The sequence below is a fragment of the Verruconis gallopava genome (assembly GCF_000836295.1).
Source record: "Verruconis gallopava strain CBS 43764 unplaced genomic scaffold supercont1.2, whole genome shotgun sequence".
Lineage (NCBI taxonomy): Eukaryota > Fungi > Ascomycota > Dothideomycetes > Venturiales > Sympoventuriaceae > Verruconis > Verruconis gallopava.
The window spans coordinates 509,663-525,432 of record NW_015622138.1 but is presented as its reverse complement, the minus strand read 5'-3'; the positions used below and the strand labels follow the sequence as shown (position 1 = coordinate 525,432).

General features: G+C 54.4%; 4 protein-coding genes across 6 annotated transcripts; 2 read left to right on the top strand and 2 right to left on the bottom strand.

Moving 5' to 3' along the window:
- Positions 1-116: 116 nt before the first annotated feature.
- On the top strand, positions 117-3,390 carry PV09_00679 (uncharacterized protein). Its single transcript, XM_016353456.1, has 2 exons — positions 117-2,123; positions 2,215-3,390. Exons 1-2 carry the CDS (start codon positions 1,845-1,847, stop codon positions 3,028-3,030), a joined length of 1,095 nt encoding a protein of 364 aa, XP_016218609.1. The 5' UTR covers positions 117-1,844; the 3' UTR covers positions 3,031-3,390.
- A 1,142-nt stretch (positions 3,391-4,532) lies between these two features.
- PV09_00678 lies at positions 4,533-7,949 on the bottom strand. Of its 3 annotated transcripts, XM_016353455.1 has the most exons (6): positions 7,660-7,949; positions 7,347-7,415; positions 7,010-7,075; positions 6,776-6,952; positions 6,241-6,707; positions 4,533-6,174 (listed from the first exon to the last, which is right to left on the bottom strand). In XM_016353455.1, the coding sequence occupies exons 2-6, from the start codon at positions 7,348-7,350 to the stop codon at positions 5,536-5,538; spliced, it is 1,353 nt and encodes a 450-aa protein (XP_016218608.1). In that variant the 5' UTR covers positions 7,351-7,415; positions 7,660-7,949; the 3' UTR covers positions 4,533-5,535. The 3 variants fall into 3 exon arrangements, with proteins under 3 accessions (XP_016218608.1, XP_016218607.1, XP_016218606.1); XM_016353454.1 differs by having other exon boundaries at positions 7,347-7,949; XM_016353453.1 differs by having other exon boundaries at positions 6,776-7,075; positions 7,347-7,949.
- A 1,574-nt stretch (positions 7,950-9,523) lies between these two features.
- On the bottom strand, positions 9,524-12,137 carry PV09_00677 (uncharacterized protein). Its single transcript, XM_016353452.1, has 4 exons — positions 11,754-12,137; positions 11,615-11,699; positions 11,340-11,557; positions 9,524-11,286 (listed from the first exon to the last, which is right to left on the bottom strand). Exons 1-4 carry the CDS (start codon positions 11,950-11,952, stop codon positions 9,935-9,937), a joined length of 1,854 nt encoding a protein of 617 aa, XP_016218605.1. The 5' UTR covers positions 11,953-12,137; the 3' UTR covers positions 9,524-9,934.
- Positions 12,138-12,269: 132 nt separating this feature from the next.
- PV09_00676 (uncharacterized protein) lies at positions 12,270-15,259 on the top strand. Its single transcript, XM_016353451.1, has 2 exons — positions 12,270-12,477; positions 12,569-15,259. Exons 1-2 carry the CDS (start codon positions 12,407-12,409, stop codon positions 14,961-14,963), a joined length of 2,466 nt encoding a protein of 821 aa, XP_016218604.1. The 5' UTR covers positions 12,270-12,406; the 3' UTR covers positions 14,964-15,259.
- Positions 15,260-15,770: the final 511 nt, after the last annotated feature.

The window sequence follows — 15,770 nt, the reverse complement described above, 5'->3', positions numbered from 1 at the left end:
GAGCATGTTAAGTGGCCGCGTATTCCTGACTAGTGTAAAAGCGGGGTGTGGTTGCTTGATGTGCTCAAACCTTCTTTTTGCCTGTCCACGAGGTTTGGCACTGTTGCTTGTTGGGCTTGATGGGTTCGCCAGCCTGAGATCCCCAAGGACAAGCGCGATACAATGGATGCCTATTTGCCACACTGCATTCCGCTGGCTACTAGCTCTGATCTCCGATTCTCCTCTGTTTTTGAAGGACTTGTTGGTCTCACGTTGTACCGTCATGCGAGCTAATCCGGCGCAAAAAATCGATGACGTCGTTGCCGTTCTAAACGACAAGCTTTCTCAATGACAGGTTGCCCAGCATGATTCACCACATCGGTTCTCCATTGGTCTGCGAGATAGGGAAAAGAAAAACCTGCGGATCCAGTCGGGCCAATGGCTTTGGACCGGAGTGGACAGAAAGCTAAACGCTTGAAGCTGACTTTACGCCGACCTGATGCGAACAACAGGTGCCCGGATATGCAAGTGTCTTGAAGCTCCCAATGCAAGCATACGGTCGTATCCCTGTCCTCGGATGATTTAGGTTAGTTTCACATGGTGTACAATGGATCCATTTGTTCGACGTAAAGAAAATGATCCAAGGACCGAAGACGCTCGATTTGGAGCCGTCAACGTAATGATTGCCGGTCCTCTGGAGACAAAACGTGCAATGGCAAAGTCTGATTGAAAACGGTACGTATCCACTCTCCAGCAAGAGTGGACATCCCTCCCACTCCACCCGGCCGAGGCAGTTGTTTACGACGACAATGACATATCACCCAGCCAGCGACCGTGACCAGATAGGTCCCGATGATGAAGTACATCCTAACGTGATCGTCGGTCCTAACACGCCTGCCCTCACCACCCAATACTTTGTTATTTTTTTGGCCGGGTGGGAGCGGCGCGGCGTTCGCGCTCGGCGAGCCTGCAATCCGATCGCAAGATGCTGATCGTGGGCAAAAGAGAGGAGAAAGATGGGAAAGTGATCAACCCCGGCTCGACTTTCGCTCCCACCGTCCACACCAAAAGTGGTCAGTTTACTGTTCTGTACTTTGGCGAGCCGGGCTACTGCAAAAGCATGTTCCTTCCGCTGCGTTGTTTTCCCTGCATCCATGTCTGCTAAAGAGCAATAGGCACGTAATGAGGCTCCAGCCATCCGGTGCGGAGCAAAGCCAATTACACTCCTTGACGCTGGATTCTGCATAGCTCGCACTAGCATGAGGACTTTTAGCTTATTGTCCTGAGCTCCATACCACCATGGATTGCTCACTCGTCTAACGACCCAGTTTTCGTGGAACAAGCCCGCATGCTTTTAAAAGCTCGTTCGATAACCGCCCTTCGCTTACGATTCTGCATCCAGTTTTCTCAGGACGTCTCTCAGCTTTGCGATTTTGCACATCACAATTCGTTCCCAAAGTTTCTCGTCTCAAAAAAAAACCGGGATTTGACTTTTATTGCGTTTTGCGCTCTGGACGCTTCTCGTGCCCTCGTTATCTCGCTGGATACGCACAAGAGCATCCATCACTCGCTTTGCCATCGATCACCGGAAAGACGATCCACACCTCGCAAGCAGCTTTCACACAATCTAAAGCGGCTCCATCATTCGCTACTATCGCATTCTTCTTGAGTAGGGCAGGAAGAGGGATTTCCACGTAGAGAAACAACCAGACAAGGAACGGGAATCATCGAACTTGAGCATCCTCGGAGCACCCTTTAAACTCGCTCTTCTCTTCCTCTCCATCACGCGGTAGAGAACTTGTCTCTTCACGCCCGTCGTTTCGTGTGCGGATCATAGTCTCCGCAAACCGGCTTAATTTTTAATCATGCGATACGCATTGGGTCTTTTGGCACTCGCTGCCTCAGCAGTGGCTCTCCCTCAAGGTGTGACGGAAGCCATTTCCCCATCGTCCTCGGCCCCAGCCGGATGTAGCCCAAATTACTCGGGTTCCTTCCAGATCACCGTGGTCAATGTCACATCGGCCGCGAAGGTCAAACGCGACGCGCTGGTCTGCACGTTGAGCGGCGGTATATTGAAGGATGCCCACGGCAGAACGGGCTACATTGCCAGCAACTACCAGTTCCAATTCGACAACCCACCCCAGGTAAGTATCGAGCAGTCGCACGTGATTGGACTGACTGGCATAACGTTCCATAGAAGGGCAAACGAGCTGACTATTGAAATTTGTCGAATAGGCCGGCGCAATCTACACAGCTGGATTTTCCGTCTGCAGTAACGGATCCTTGGCCCTCGGTGGCTCGGCGATCTGGTACCAGTGCTACTCCGGCGGGTTCTATAACCTCTACGACCGATCCTGGGCAGCCCAGTGCTCGCCCATCTACATTGAGGTCATGGGAGGCAGCTCTGCGCCAGCAGCCACGCAGGCTTCTGACGGCCAGCCCGGTGTCACCACTCAGGTTAGTCAGATCAGCGATGGACAGGTCCAGGCGACAACTATGGCTGTCAGCCAGATCAGCGACGGACAGATTCAGAACGGTCACGTGAGCCAGATTAGTGATGGTCAGGTGCAGGCAGGCGGCGTAACTCAGATTTCGGACAGCCAGGTGCAAGCAGGCGGCGTGACTCAGATTTCGGACGGCCAAGTCCAGGCCCCGACCGGCAAACCGGTTTCTCAGATCTCGGACGGCCAGATCCAGGCCAACCCCGTGGGTCAGATCTCGGACGGTCAGATACAAGCTACTTCCGCTGCCCCCGCCGCTGCCCCAGTTACTCAGATCAGCGACGGACAGGTTCAGGTTCACTCTGCTACTCCGGTCCAGCAGATCTCCGACGGTCAGGTGCAAGCCTCTGGCGCAGCGTCCAAGGCTTCCGCCGCCCCTGTGTCTCAGATCAGCGACGGCCAAGTTCAGGCTGCGGCCAGTTCCGTCCCCGTTAGTTCTTCTCGAACTAGCTCCACCACGCCAGCGCAGTTCACCGGTGCTGCCGCACCTTTGGCCAAGCTGCCGGCCGCCGTCGTCGCCGGTTTCGCCGCCGCCGTCGCCTTCTTGTAAGCGCACCGGCAAGCCTTGCGTGCAACGGGCTCTCAAGATGAACGGTCTTTTCTCCTCCGAGACTCTTTTCAGCCTCCGTTTTGTGCTCATCGAGCACTAACTTACCCCCTCCTGACCGATCCGAGCTCACGCCGAGGCCCGGCAAATACGGCTGTAAACGCGCGACTATAATCAAACAATGCCCATCGATCGGGATGCTCTCCTCCCCATTCGATACGGGACACACTCCTTTCTTTTCCTTAACCGTGTGCATGTGTTTAAACGAGAGGATGACGACGAGTAGGGGGCTGTAGCCGGCCGGTCAATTCCTTCCCCCACAATCCTTTAGTCATTCAAAGGAACAGGAACCCCCCCCCCCCCCCCACCCTTGGCAAAGATCCATTCGCACGTTCCGAATGCTGTTTTGTTTTTGAGAATGTTGTATGTGTTTTCGATAAGCGGAAGACGTTAGCATCAGCATTCCTTTTGGACGCAGCCAGCACACGTTCACAGGCTCGTGTCGTCCTCAACTGTCACCGTGAGAATAATATGCATATTTTGTTGTATCTTTTTTTTTGTTTCACTTCACGTTCAGTGAAAAAGAAAGAAAGAAAAGCAATGCATCAGTGAGGGCCTCCCAGCGTGGAGAGATGCATCGAAAGGTTTTTTTTTGGGTTTGTGTAAGAATGTGTACATCCAAGGGGAAGGCCGGGAGATAAAGGCGAGGACCAATGGGGCTAAGAGCTTGTTGGGAAGGTCTCCCTTCTATGTACACACTTTCTCTGTACATAAATTATCTTTCCATCTCTCCTTATGCCGTTCTATCCCATCATTACCAGTAAATGATTCGGGAGACGTAATGGTGGCTGTGAAAGGATGTAATGTCGCGGAGGTCTCGAAATCATAGTTCCCTAGCTCTTCCTCTCCCAAAAGAAATCGCCAAGTGCAATAATCGTGCTTCCTCATTACGTCGCAAAAGTCAGTCAATTAACACACACACACACACACATATATATATATATACGTGTGTGCATATAAAGATTGGTAGATTTGATGATTGATCATGCCAAAGGCTCATACGAACCCGTATAACACGGCAACAAACGACTGAGAGGCCTGCAAAGAAAAAGTGGCCATCTCTCGCACTTGTCTCCCACAGTGCACCGTAAACTGCTTGACGAGGACGGGCCGAAGAGTGAGTTCAAGAGTGTGACGGCGTGGCCTGTCGAGATGTAGATAAAAGGTAGGAAAATGGGGGAATGAAAGGGGGGGGGGGGGGGGGGGTGAAGATGGGCTGGTGGACCAGCACGGCGAATAAGTAGTTATTCTCGCACGAGGAGAGAATGGAAAGAAGAAATGATCCAAGCGAAAGTGGACGTAGACGCTGAGCGAGGATGGCATAAAAAGAGGAAAAAAAAAAAAAAAAAAAGTAAAGCAACTAAAAGCAGACATGACATGACGTGTTTAAGAAAAGAACCTCCAAGACGTCAATTTTTTTTTTTTTTTTTCAAAGTAGAGTAGCAGCTGCTTGTTTCTCTCGCCCCTTCCTCCTGAGAAAAAGCGGCACGCGAACGCAAACGCACGCTCAACTCTTCTCGCGCTACAGGATTAGATATGCCTTTCAACCTGCCCTATAGAACACCTACGGCATACACAACCCGTCCACGTGCGTGCCTTGCAGTGACACAATGTATGAAGACGACAAGAGAGTAGAAGGAAACAAAACACAGACTGAAACCTTGGGAAATGAAAGAGCAAAAGAAAAAAGAAAAAATGGAGTGCACGCGGCGTGGAGGTGGTAAGGTGTGAGAACAGTATCCGCCTCTTCGCGTCCTTGCCTTGCATGAGCATGCAATCCGAGAAGAGACACTACCCACATCTGTCAAGGGAGGGTCCAATGGTTATGATGACGACGATGGTGATGATTGCACGCAGATATACACGCACAAGACTTGATTTCGCCAACTGCACCAGAGAAAAACCAGCCAAAAAAAAAAACAAAAGAAAAAACAGCACCCATGAACCAGCATTACCAACTCGCTCACTTATGACTGATTAATATGAGATAGAATGTAGCCGTGCTCAACCAATTTTTTCTGTCACACCACACTTCCCTTTGAACGTGGAAGAGGAATTCTTTCGCCTCCGGAGGGCCGTTCCACCTGCGAACTCAGAGCTTTTGTCTTAATTTTTTTTCTCTTCTTTCGGAAAGGAAAGGCTGTAAGATGCAGAATCTCGCAGAGCAAGAGCGAGATACAGAGAGAGGGAGAAAAAGGGAGGAGAGGCTGTGTACGTTTGAGAGATAGACAAAAGAGTTTCCGACAGTTGAAGGCAGTATTAACGCGGTTAATAAGGGGGTCGTGAGACTTTGAAAACGCAGAAGAAAGCCAGCAAATGGTCGTGAGCCGTCGCCGCAGCGACCCTGCGCCAAAAAAAAGAGAAAAATTTCAGCAAACCAGGCACAAAGGAAGGCCGCGAAAGGGACGAGGGACCGTTTTGCGTGTCCCAGACTGGCCGTCGAGCTCTTTAGCGAAGCGAGAACTTGCCCCTCGTCTTCTCCTTGCCGTCGATCGGTCGTCCGCTCTCGATTCTGGCCTTCTTCTCCTCCAGGTCTGCGCGCTGGCGTTCGAGTTGCTCCTTCATCTCCCTGTGTCGCGCGTACAGCTCTTCCTCGCTCTGGCGCAGCTTGCTTTCCTTCTCCTGCACCTTCTGCTGGAAGACCATCTTCATCTCCGCCTCCATCTTGGCCAGCTTCTGCTCGTGCAGGGCGCGCTCCTCCTCCTGCTTGACGGCTGGGTTGACCTCCTTGAAGACCGATGCGTCCTGCTGCACACCCATGGCCGTGAGCTTCTCGGACCGGTAGTCCTCGTACAGCTTGTTGTTGGTGTGCTCCTTGAGCTCCTCCATGTGTGTCCGGATGAGCATCTGGCGCAGCTTGACGAAGTCGCAGTGCTCCTCGTTGTCGACCTCGATGACGCCCCAGGGGTAACGGCGACCTCGGACCTTGCGACCGTCGGCGGTTGTGACCTCACTGTTAGCACCGACAACGGCGAATGGGACCTTGCTCATGATCTCATTGTTCTCGGCGATGGTCTCCTCGTCATCGAGCTCGTATCGTGGGCCCTCGAAGATCTGGATGTGGTGGTATGCGATGTCGTCCAGGATCTGGGGTTTACAAGTTAGCCTTTTTTTTTGACGGCGTTTGACGTTGGTGGTACGACGCCAACTTACTCTCTTCTTGAAGGCCGTGATTTCGTCGTCGGTCAGGGTATCGGCCTTGGCAATGACGGGGATCAGGTTGACCTTGGTGTGGAGGCGACGCATCACCTCGACATCAAGAGGCTTGAGCGAGTGACCGGTTGGCTGGATGAAGTAGACGCAGGCGTGTATGCGGTTATCGACGATGTTCATGCGATTGACCCTGTTCTCGGCATCGAGGTAAGCGTCGAACCGCTGCTCGATGCTCTCGACGATGGGGCCCCAGGAAGCATCGTTGTTGACGAAATCGCCGAAGCCCGGAGTGTCGACGACGGTCAATCTCAAGCGGACACCGTTCTCCTCAATGTCGGCGCTGAGCGACTGTATGGACACGGTCTTGGGGATGATGTCGAGGCTGGGAGCCTTGCGCTCCTTGGGCGGGTACAGCGAGGTGTTGAACAGCGTGTTCACCAGCGTCGACTTGCCAAGGCCGGACTCGCCTAGTGTCATCGTCAGTCGCCTCGTTTCATCGACGGGCACGCTCGTCAGCAGCGGCTGGACAACGTACCGACAACCATGACATTGAAGTTGAAGCCCTTCCGCACACTCTTGCGGTGCCACTGATTGGGCAGATTTGCAAAGCCCACGTAGCCAGTCAGTTTTCGGCGAACGATGTTCCTGCTGTCGGCGGCGACTGCAGCAGCCGCCTTGGGATCTTTGGACGCAATGGTCTGCGGGATAGTGCCTGCTTCGGGGGTTAGGATGTCGCTCGTGCTTGCATCGGTGGAAAGGGGGTTCGTGCCGTTGGCCATATCGGGGCTCGCAGCTGGAGCAGGAGAGGGTCGGGTAGGAGGAGCACCGTTGGCTGCTGTGGCGAGAAGAAAAGGTACTGTCAGCACGGCGGGTGTGTTGCAGAGGATGGGATGCGTGTCAGTGGAATGTCGTCCAAGCTGGACAGGACGGGCAGACGGCGAATGGGATGGAAGGTCGGGGGGGGGGGAAGGGTTGTGGAGTGGTGCAGGTGATCGGGAGCAGTTACGCAGCAGTAGCATTAGCATCTGCCGTGGCCGCAGGCGAGTGACACGATCAGGGGATGACGAGCGAACGAAAGGAGAAAGGGAACAGGCATGGCAACTTACCCATTGTGTGAGCTCTGCTGTGCGAATCGACGGAGCGTCTGGGCTACGTAAGCGTACAGTTGCGGACAGCTGTAGCAGACCAAGTCAGTGGTGGAATCTCGCGTGTCGATGAGGATGCGAAGCGGGATGCGACGACGAAGGCAATGGAAAGAGATCGCAGGCGATCAGGTGCCGATGGCCAGGAGAAGGTCGCACAGCAACAGGACAGGTGGCTCGCACGAGGTGTGCGCGTAGATGCGAGCGAGGGCGAATGCAAGTGCAATTGTGTGAGTGAGTGTGTGTTTGGAGGTAGGGAGAGATTGGGATCACAGACCGTTTTTACGTTTTGGGTCGAGTCCCTTTTTTTGGGGGGGTGCGGTTGTCGGCAAGGTTGACGGCGAGGGTCTGGCACGACACGACGAAGGCGGATCAGGGCACGACAAAGGTGCGGGCACAAGAAGGCGCGGAGAACAGAAGGAAGGAGACCGAGTGCGCCTGCGATGGACGGAGAGATGTGTGGACGTGGACGTGCGGGTGGAGGGGAGGATTGGCGGGAGACGGTGGTGCAGGTACAGGCAACGGGCAGAAGTGGCCGCGCTGGATGGGCATCGAAGACGGGACGAGGCAGAGGCAAAGCAGGAGCAGAACGACGAGCCAGAGGGCGCGGGCGGCGTGGACGAGGTGGACGAGGGGACGAGCGGGCGTGCGCTGCTGGCCCAGGAGAGCGCGCAGACGCCCAAGCCCGCGCCCGAGCCCCTTGCGCGCGCGCCCAAAGCGGAATGGCCGGGGCGGAAGGCGAGGCCCGCAAAGGGGAAGGGGAGAGGACACGCCAACGACATGGCCAGCGGCCCTCGGCCGTCCAGCCCACGCTTTCATCCCTTCAGTTGCACGCGTCCGTTCAATCGCCCCGTTCGCCCGTCCACGCGCTCGTTCGTCCTCGCGCTCGTTCGTCGCGACCTGCCTCCCGAGCGCGCGAGACCCCCCACGGCCAAGACAAAGCCCGACCTGTGCCTGACGCTTGTGTGCTGGGCGCGGCGTCCGCTCCGCCTCAGGCCGCAAGGAACAGACGACGAAAAATCTCCGCGTCTCTGGCCCCCCGTGCGCCCAATAAATTTGACAGCTGCAGCCAGCCAATCAGGACCGCCCGCCGCCCGCTGGCTTGTCTGGCCCCGTTTTCTTGTCTCGCCCTTTGCGACAGGCCCAACGCGTGCTTGTGCCCACACATGCTCACCTACCCCATACGTCGTGACAACCGCCCTGGACGCGACGTCTTCAACGATCTTCGTACCGCTCTGCCCCAAGGCTCTGTCCTCGCACGAACGCGGGCCCCCCCCTCTCTCGTCCTATCTTCGCACGCCGGTTCTGTGCCACACGCCGAGTAGCCTGGGCCTCGTCCGGTGCAAGGGATGGATCGCACACCAATCCTGAAAGAGCCACCTTCCTTAGCACGTCTTGATTCCACACGCGATTTCTGTAACCATGGCTGCAACAGCAGTCATGTGTCAGTCAATAGATGTATATGTATCTTTGTGCGTGTACACACTCATGTGTGGATCCAGTGTCGCACACCGTAGAAGGCGTTCAAGCAGCTTCTTGGCGGAACGTCGCTTCGGCCTCAGCTTCTTACCGCCAGCAGGTACCTTTGAAGCTGCTTAAGAAGAGCCGTGTGGGATGAGGAAATCTCAACCTTTGAACGCGCCTTGCCGTCACTATAACTGCCTCTGTCTCTACTGACCTCGACACGATGATCCCGCGCCCTGCCATCCGCTGTGTGAACCGCGAAAGGTCCACGCTCGAAAGGCTGGAGAGGAGGGAAACGATATGAGGAAGGCATGCTGGCCTTGTCACCTGAGTCATCCCGTCGCCATCTCCATACACACAGAGTGACCGGACACATCACCAACATTGCGCGCGAGAAGATGCATTTCTCCACTGCGTCCTCCAATCTCCCGCACGCGTACACTGTCTCCGCTGCCTACACCAGGTCTATCTATCTATCTATCTCTCTATCCATCTGTCGACTACTGCGCATCTCGTGCCCGCTGCTGCACGGATCAGATTCCAAAGTCTCTTTGCAAACTCCTCTCTACCTCCTCCCGGTTGATTCACAGCCGTCTGATTGTCGCCGTTTGTAATCGTGCATGCCTGTGTAGTATATGTTCACGTGTGACAAGCATATTGGACTAGCACTGTAGAGGTAAAGGCTTGTGCCATTGCTGTATATGTACATGAAGAGCAAAGAGCCACAAGAGAATGTGAGCAAGTCCTCCAATGAAAGCCGTTGGGGGGCGACCATGCGCTCGGAATTTATTTATTATTTTTTCATTGAGACGATCCCAAGCAACTACCGCAAGCCGCGAGGAAAAGCAAAAGAAAAAAAAAGCAGAGAAAATGCAAACCAAACAGCTGTTCACACCCAAAACACCCAGCACCTCGACGTAGGGTATCCAGCAAGATAAGGGAAAAAAAAGGGGGGGGAAACAGGGAAAAGGAATGGAGATCAGAAAACAAAAGGATTCCGGTTTTGAAAAGGGTCAAGGAACTTTTGATCCGTCGTCCAGTCACCCGGCCCACATGAACGGGATCGTCTCGTAGCTCGCGTCGGCCTCTCACAGCGTCGACAACGTCGCCGCCATCTGGCTCTTGTCGTACTTGACGTACTTTCCCTTGCCCTTGTCGATCTCGTGATACCTCTCCCAGAACCGGCGGTACATCGGCTCGAGCAAGGCGCTGATCTCCTTCGAGAACATGGCCCGGGCCTCCCTCTCGAAGTTGTAGCTGCGATGCTTGGCCATCAGCTCGTCGAAGTCCTTGTTGAACGCGGCGAACTTGTTCTTGATGGCCTCCTTGTCCTTGGAGCTGAGCGCCTTGACGACCACCGCCGACTCGGACGCGCCCCCGGACGGCGGCCGCATCGCCCGCGTGTTCTGCTGGTCCAACAGGTGCCGGCACACCATCTGCCACTCGTCCAGGTACCGCTTCGCCGCCTGCTTGCGCCGCGTCTCCACAAAGGTCGGGATCAGGTCGGAGAGCAGCGGGAAGAGGTCCGACGACTCGATCATGCGCGTGATGACGGCGATGTTGTTCGCCATGAAGACGCCCTGCACGGCCGCGCTCTTGAGCAGGGCTCGCGCGCGCTGCTCTTCGGCGTTGAGCAGCGTCTCGATCATGTCGCGCGCGTACTTGACGAACAGCTGCTCGCCGTTGGGCTGCACGTCGAGCGTCTGCACCGGTCTCGACCACCCCCCGTCGCCAAGGTCGCGTAGCACAGACGTCACCGGTTCCAGCAGGCGCACCATGGTCTGCAGCTTGGTCATAACGTCCGCCGTCAGCGGTATGGCCCCTCCGTCCTGCGGCAGCGACGCCAGGTTCGACGCCGCGTCGCGGATTCCGGACAGGAGAGACGACATCGACATCTTCGCTGTGTCGCGCACCGGCTTGAGTGCGTCCAGGATGGGCTGCTTGACGTCGAAGACACGCTCAAGGTCCAGCGCCAGCCGCTGCACGACCCCGACAATCTCGTACGCCAAGAAGCAGTCCGTCATCATGTTGCTCTGGATCTGCGTGTTGAGCTCGCGCAACGTCTTGCCGAACTCCTGAATCGGCTGCCGCATCGTCGACGCACACACGCGCTCCCACTCCTCGCGTCGAAAGATGGGGCTCACTACGTTGTACTCCGTCTCCGCCATCTGCTTCAACCCATCCGCATACATGGGCAGCGTGTTTGTGCCCGGCTGGTATATCTGGTCGGCGTTCATCTTGCGGCCCGTGTTGACGGCCGCCATCGCGAGCGTCTTCAGCGTGTTTGCTATGTACTCTCCTCGTATCTCCGTGTATGCTTTGATCGTGGGCGACTCCGCCGTATTCCCTTGTGAGGCCTGCGTGACGGATGCAGAAACGTGAGTGTGGATTTGTCGTAAAGTGTTGCTGTTGCTGTCCGATATGGTGGGGAATGGCTTGCCTAGAACACGAGTTAACCCGATCGAAGACTGATCATCTGTATGGGAACAGTACCTTTGGCCATGTACTGCATAGGCTCTATTTTCGCTGATTCCTCTCGCAATATGTCCCTGAAGACCTGCTCCAATTGCTTTGCACCATACCGCAGCAGTGCCGAGAGCTCACTGATAGCTTTCTGGTTCGTCTGTAGCGGGGACGCTTGAAGGCCGGCAAGCGCACGGGTGGCTCGGTCTATCGATGCCACGTAGTCTGGTATTCCAACAACGCGAGGACTGAGATGGCATATCAGCATGTGCAAAGGCAGCTACCGAAGCACGATATTGACGTACTCTTGTCGTATCACTTTATCCTCGCGATCCCGTTGGTCTAGGGGCTTCCTAAAGCGATCAATCACCTCGATGACATTGTCGATATCTAGGCCACATTAGCTATGTCACCGGAATATATGGATGTGGGTAGTAGCCCTACTCCTGTTGGTAATCTGTAAGCGCTGCGTATTGCTGTAGATGGGTGCGATGGCCTCCTCGACCGATTTGCCGCTCGTCTCCAGTCTGTTCAAGGAGCCTTGAATCTTCTTCGTCAAGCCTTTAAGCTTCTCCAGGTTCGCATACAGCACCTCCACCTCGGCGCTCTCCTCTGCAAACGCACTCTTCCGCTGCACAACCATTGCGAGCTCCGGGTGTCTCGCGGGTCAGAGGGCCGTTTGAAGATGGGGAATCGCTAGCGTGCAACCATGCAACCACGCTGCGAGCGACTGCACCATAACATGCTCCCGTGAATATGCCCGGTAGTCCCAAAAAAGAAATCTATTGGAGTGCCTCAGAAACGTGGTCGAGTCTCCCGCGGCTTCGCATTGCGTTCCAGCTTACTCAAGGCCCGTCCCCCCCAGAAGGCGGCTCATGCACCGCGATGCCAAGACGGGACGAACCGTGGTGCTTGACCCGTTTTGGCCGTACGCTCTGTCAAACCTGTTCCGGTGCTCAACAAAAACAGGCCGCGGCGGCCTTTCGAGCACCCAAAAACACCGTCCTCTTGGTGATTGCTCGCCGAGTGGACTGTTGCGCGCGGCCAATTGATGCATTCGCGCTTAAGAAGGCAGTGGTTTTCGACCCAGCACGATCATGCACGTGAGAATTAGGTCGCGCCCGCTGTGTGGCCGAGGGCAAGGGCCGATCGTATGTCGGACACGCAGGTAGGTTAAAGACTTTCCCCACCCAGCCAGCAGAAATATCGTCTTAGTCGTCGAGCGAGCACTGATTGTTGTCTTCGTTCTGGCCATATAGTGTGTATGCAGGTCGGGCAACGTCTTCACGCCCAGCTCTTGCTGGTCCTTCTTTGTCTCAGCTGTTCATCAGCCATGCCGTCACGCTCTCTGCTGGCGGCACGTTTCTCTACTTATGGCAGCCGGATTTTCTACGCAAATGGTACTCTTCCCACCGCCCGAGATGTGATGGGCCGAGAGAGTACATGGACCATGACGAGGATCAGCCTTCTGGCATCGGAAGACTAAGCACGTGGCCGTCATGGTGGTCGTCGCGTGCTGTCAAGGACGAAGATGACCAAAAGTCTGGCGAGCAGGATCCCCCGACGCAACGGCAAGTTTATCTAAAAGACGAGCAAAAGCAAAACGAGTCGGGACAGGGCAGCGTCATTCCCAAACTACCTACTATCGAATGGGGGACCATCGGAGACAAGATCAGTGACCTTCTCGTGCCGGGCTGGGTCAAAATGCTACCCGGTTTCATGAACAAGCTCCAGAGGGAGATGTCAATGGCTCCGGGCTCTCTTGCCGAAGAGATATGGCAGGAAGCCAATGACCCCGAGATCAACCCCGAGATTGTATGGGACTGCTCGGTGCGTGTGTCCAACGACCTTTGCGAAGAGGAGAAAGCTTTTCTCCAATGGCGAAAGATGCACACGGTCAAAGCACTGGCTGGGTACTTGGATATTCCCGAAGGTAAGATACATCCGGACGATGTGCCTACGATTGCTATGTGCGGATCCGGTGGAGGACTGCGCGCTCTTGTTGCGGGCTCGGCATCATACCTGTCATCGCGAGAATCGGGCTTGTTCGACTGTATCACCTACACGGCGGGCGTTAGTGGCAGCTGCTGGTTGCAGACTCTTTTCTATTCCTCCATTTCTCAACAGAACCACGCAAAGTTGATTCAGCATTTGAAGAATCGTCTAGGAGTTCACATTGCCTACCCTCCAGCTGCTTTCAGTCTGATCAACAGCGCTCCTACGAACAAATTTCTGCTCAGCGGAATGGTTGAGAAATTAAAAGGGGTGCCAGACGCAGATTTTGGTATCGTCGATATATACGGTCTGCTCCTGGCTGCCCGCTTGCTGGTTCCAAAGGGCGAACTTAACGTTGATTCGGATGACCTGAAGATTTCGAACCAGCGCAAGTACATCGACCGTGGCCAGAATCCTCTTCCCATCTACACGGCAGTGCGTCATGAGATCCCGATTGCAGAGCAGAACGAGAAGACGGCAGAAGAAGCGGAGATCAAGGCAAGGAAGGAATCATGGTTCCAGTGGTTTGAGTTTACCCCTTACGAATTCTGGTGCGAAGAACTCGCAGCAGGGATTCCTACCTGGGCAATTGGTCGACGCTTTGAAAATGGTCGGAGCGTGTGGCGAGAGAACGGACTTGCTTTGCCAGAACTGCGCGTCCCCCTATTGATGGGCATTTGGGGCAGTGCATTCTGTGCAACACTTTCTCACTACTATCGGGAAATCAGGCCGGTCATGAAGAGTCTCACTGGTTTTGCAGGCATCGACCAGATGATTGCCGAGCGAGACGATGACCTTGTCAAAGTGCACCCCATTGACCCCGCAACGATCCCAAATTTCGCAATAGGTATGCGCGGTCAGCTCCCACCATCATGTCCCGAAAGCATCTTCCAGTCTACCCACCTTCAACTTATGGACGCTGGTATGAGTAACAACCTTCCAATCTATCCATTGCTTCGACCCGGTCGAGACGTTGATATCATAATCGCTTTTGATGCATCTGCAGACGTCAAAACGGACAATTGGCTACGTGTTGTCGATGGATATGCAAGACAAAGAGGCATCAAAGGCTGGCCACTCGGCGCTGGGTGGCCGCCTGCTGAGGAGTCAACAGCACAGGCGACGAAGGAACTAGATGAGGCACAGTCTAGCACTGAAGCTGAGGCACGAGCCAAAGTAGAACAGGCGGCACGTGAGGATGCGGCGAAGAGAAGCAACAAGAAGGACCTCGGCTACTGTAATGTGTGGGTTGGAACGACAGATGAACGGTATACAGACAAAGAGTCCCCCACCTCGAAGCTTGTCGAAGATGATTTGGAGCTCATGAGGCCAAATGCCGGAATCACGGTCATCTACTATCCTTTCTTGCCAAACAAGAAAGTTGAGGGTGTTGACCCGAAGACGTCGGACTATCTTTCTACGTGGAACTTCATCTACACGCCGGAGCAAATCGAAAAGGTGGTGTCGCTCGCACGAGCCAACTTTGACGAAGGCCGCGAACAGACCAAGCGAGCGGTTAGAGCTGTTTATGAACGCAAGAAGGCCATGCGGCTAGCGAGGGAGGAAGAAGAGCGTGCGAGCAGACGCCAAAGAAAAATGCGCTCTGGCACTTTGGGCAAAAGGCTCGGAGAGGGCGATCACGCGGACCAATTCAGTTAGGTACTGATCCAGCAATTCTGGAGCAGCCTATAATGTTATCTCACAAGGGAGCACCATTGCACTTAGTAATATGAGTCATGATATACATACTGGTTCCAAGAAGAACAGGATTCGCGGCGGGATTGGAACAATCCTGGACCGATTTAGATTCAGAACTGCACATAAAAAAAGGCATGGTCTATCACCGTACATATGTCGGAGGTATTATGGAGACATTGTAAGTTCGCATAGATGATGTGCTTTGAAAGAAATAAAAAACAATTTAAGGCCCCATGGAGGGTTTCCACAAATCTTTCACGGCTAGATCTCATTAATATGCTAGTTTTCTGGCACGGTGTTTCAACTGCTCTTGAGCACAGATAGTTGGTTTCCCCATACAGCGGATTCTCTCTTTTCTCTTTCTTTCTTTGCACGATCAAACTGGAATTTCACCATTCCCGTCCACCATGCTGCTTTGTTTTGAGCAAGGACGACAAAGAGAGTTTGACCAAGCTCATGCCTTTACTCTTTCTGCTATGATGTCCTTAGTGGGTATCCATATGCACTCTCTCCACTCAACGAGAAGTGGGCAAGCATTCGAGGAGCCGATTGTCGAGAAGGTCAAGAAGTTGTTCTCACGCTTCTCGAACCCACCCGCAGCATGCTGCGAAATCAGCCGTAAATGCGATTCCGGAGAAATGCGGCTCAGTTCGTACCTGAAAGCACAGGATTTATGTAAATTTCTCAATCCCGTCCGTGATGATACCAGCATCACTTTCCCGCCTGGTAACCAAAATCCAGAAACGAGATGTGCTCACAACCCGCAAG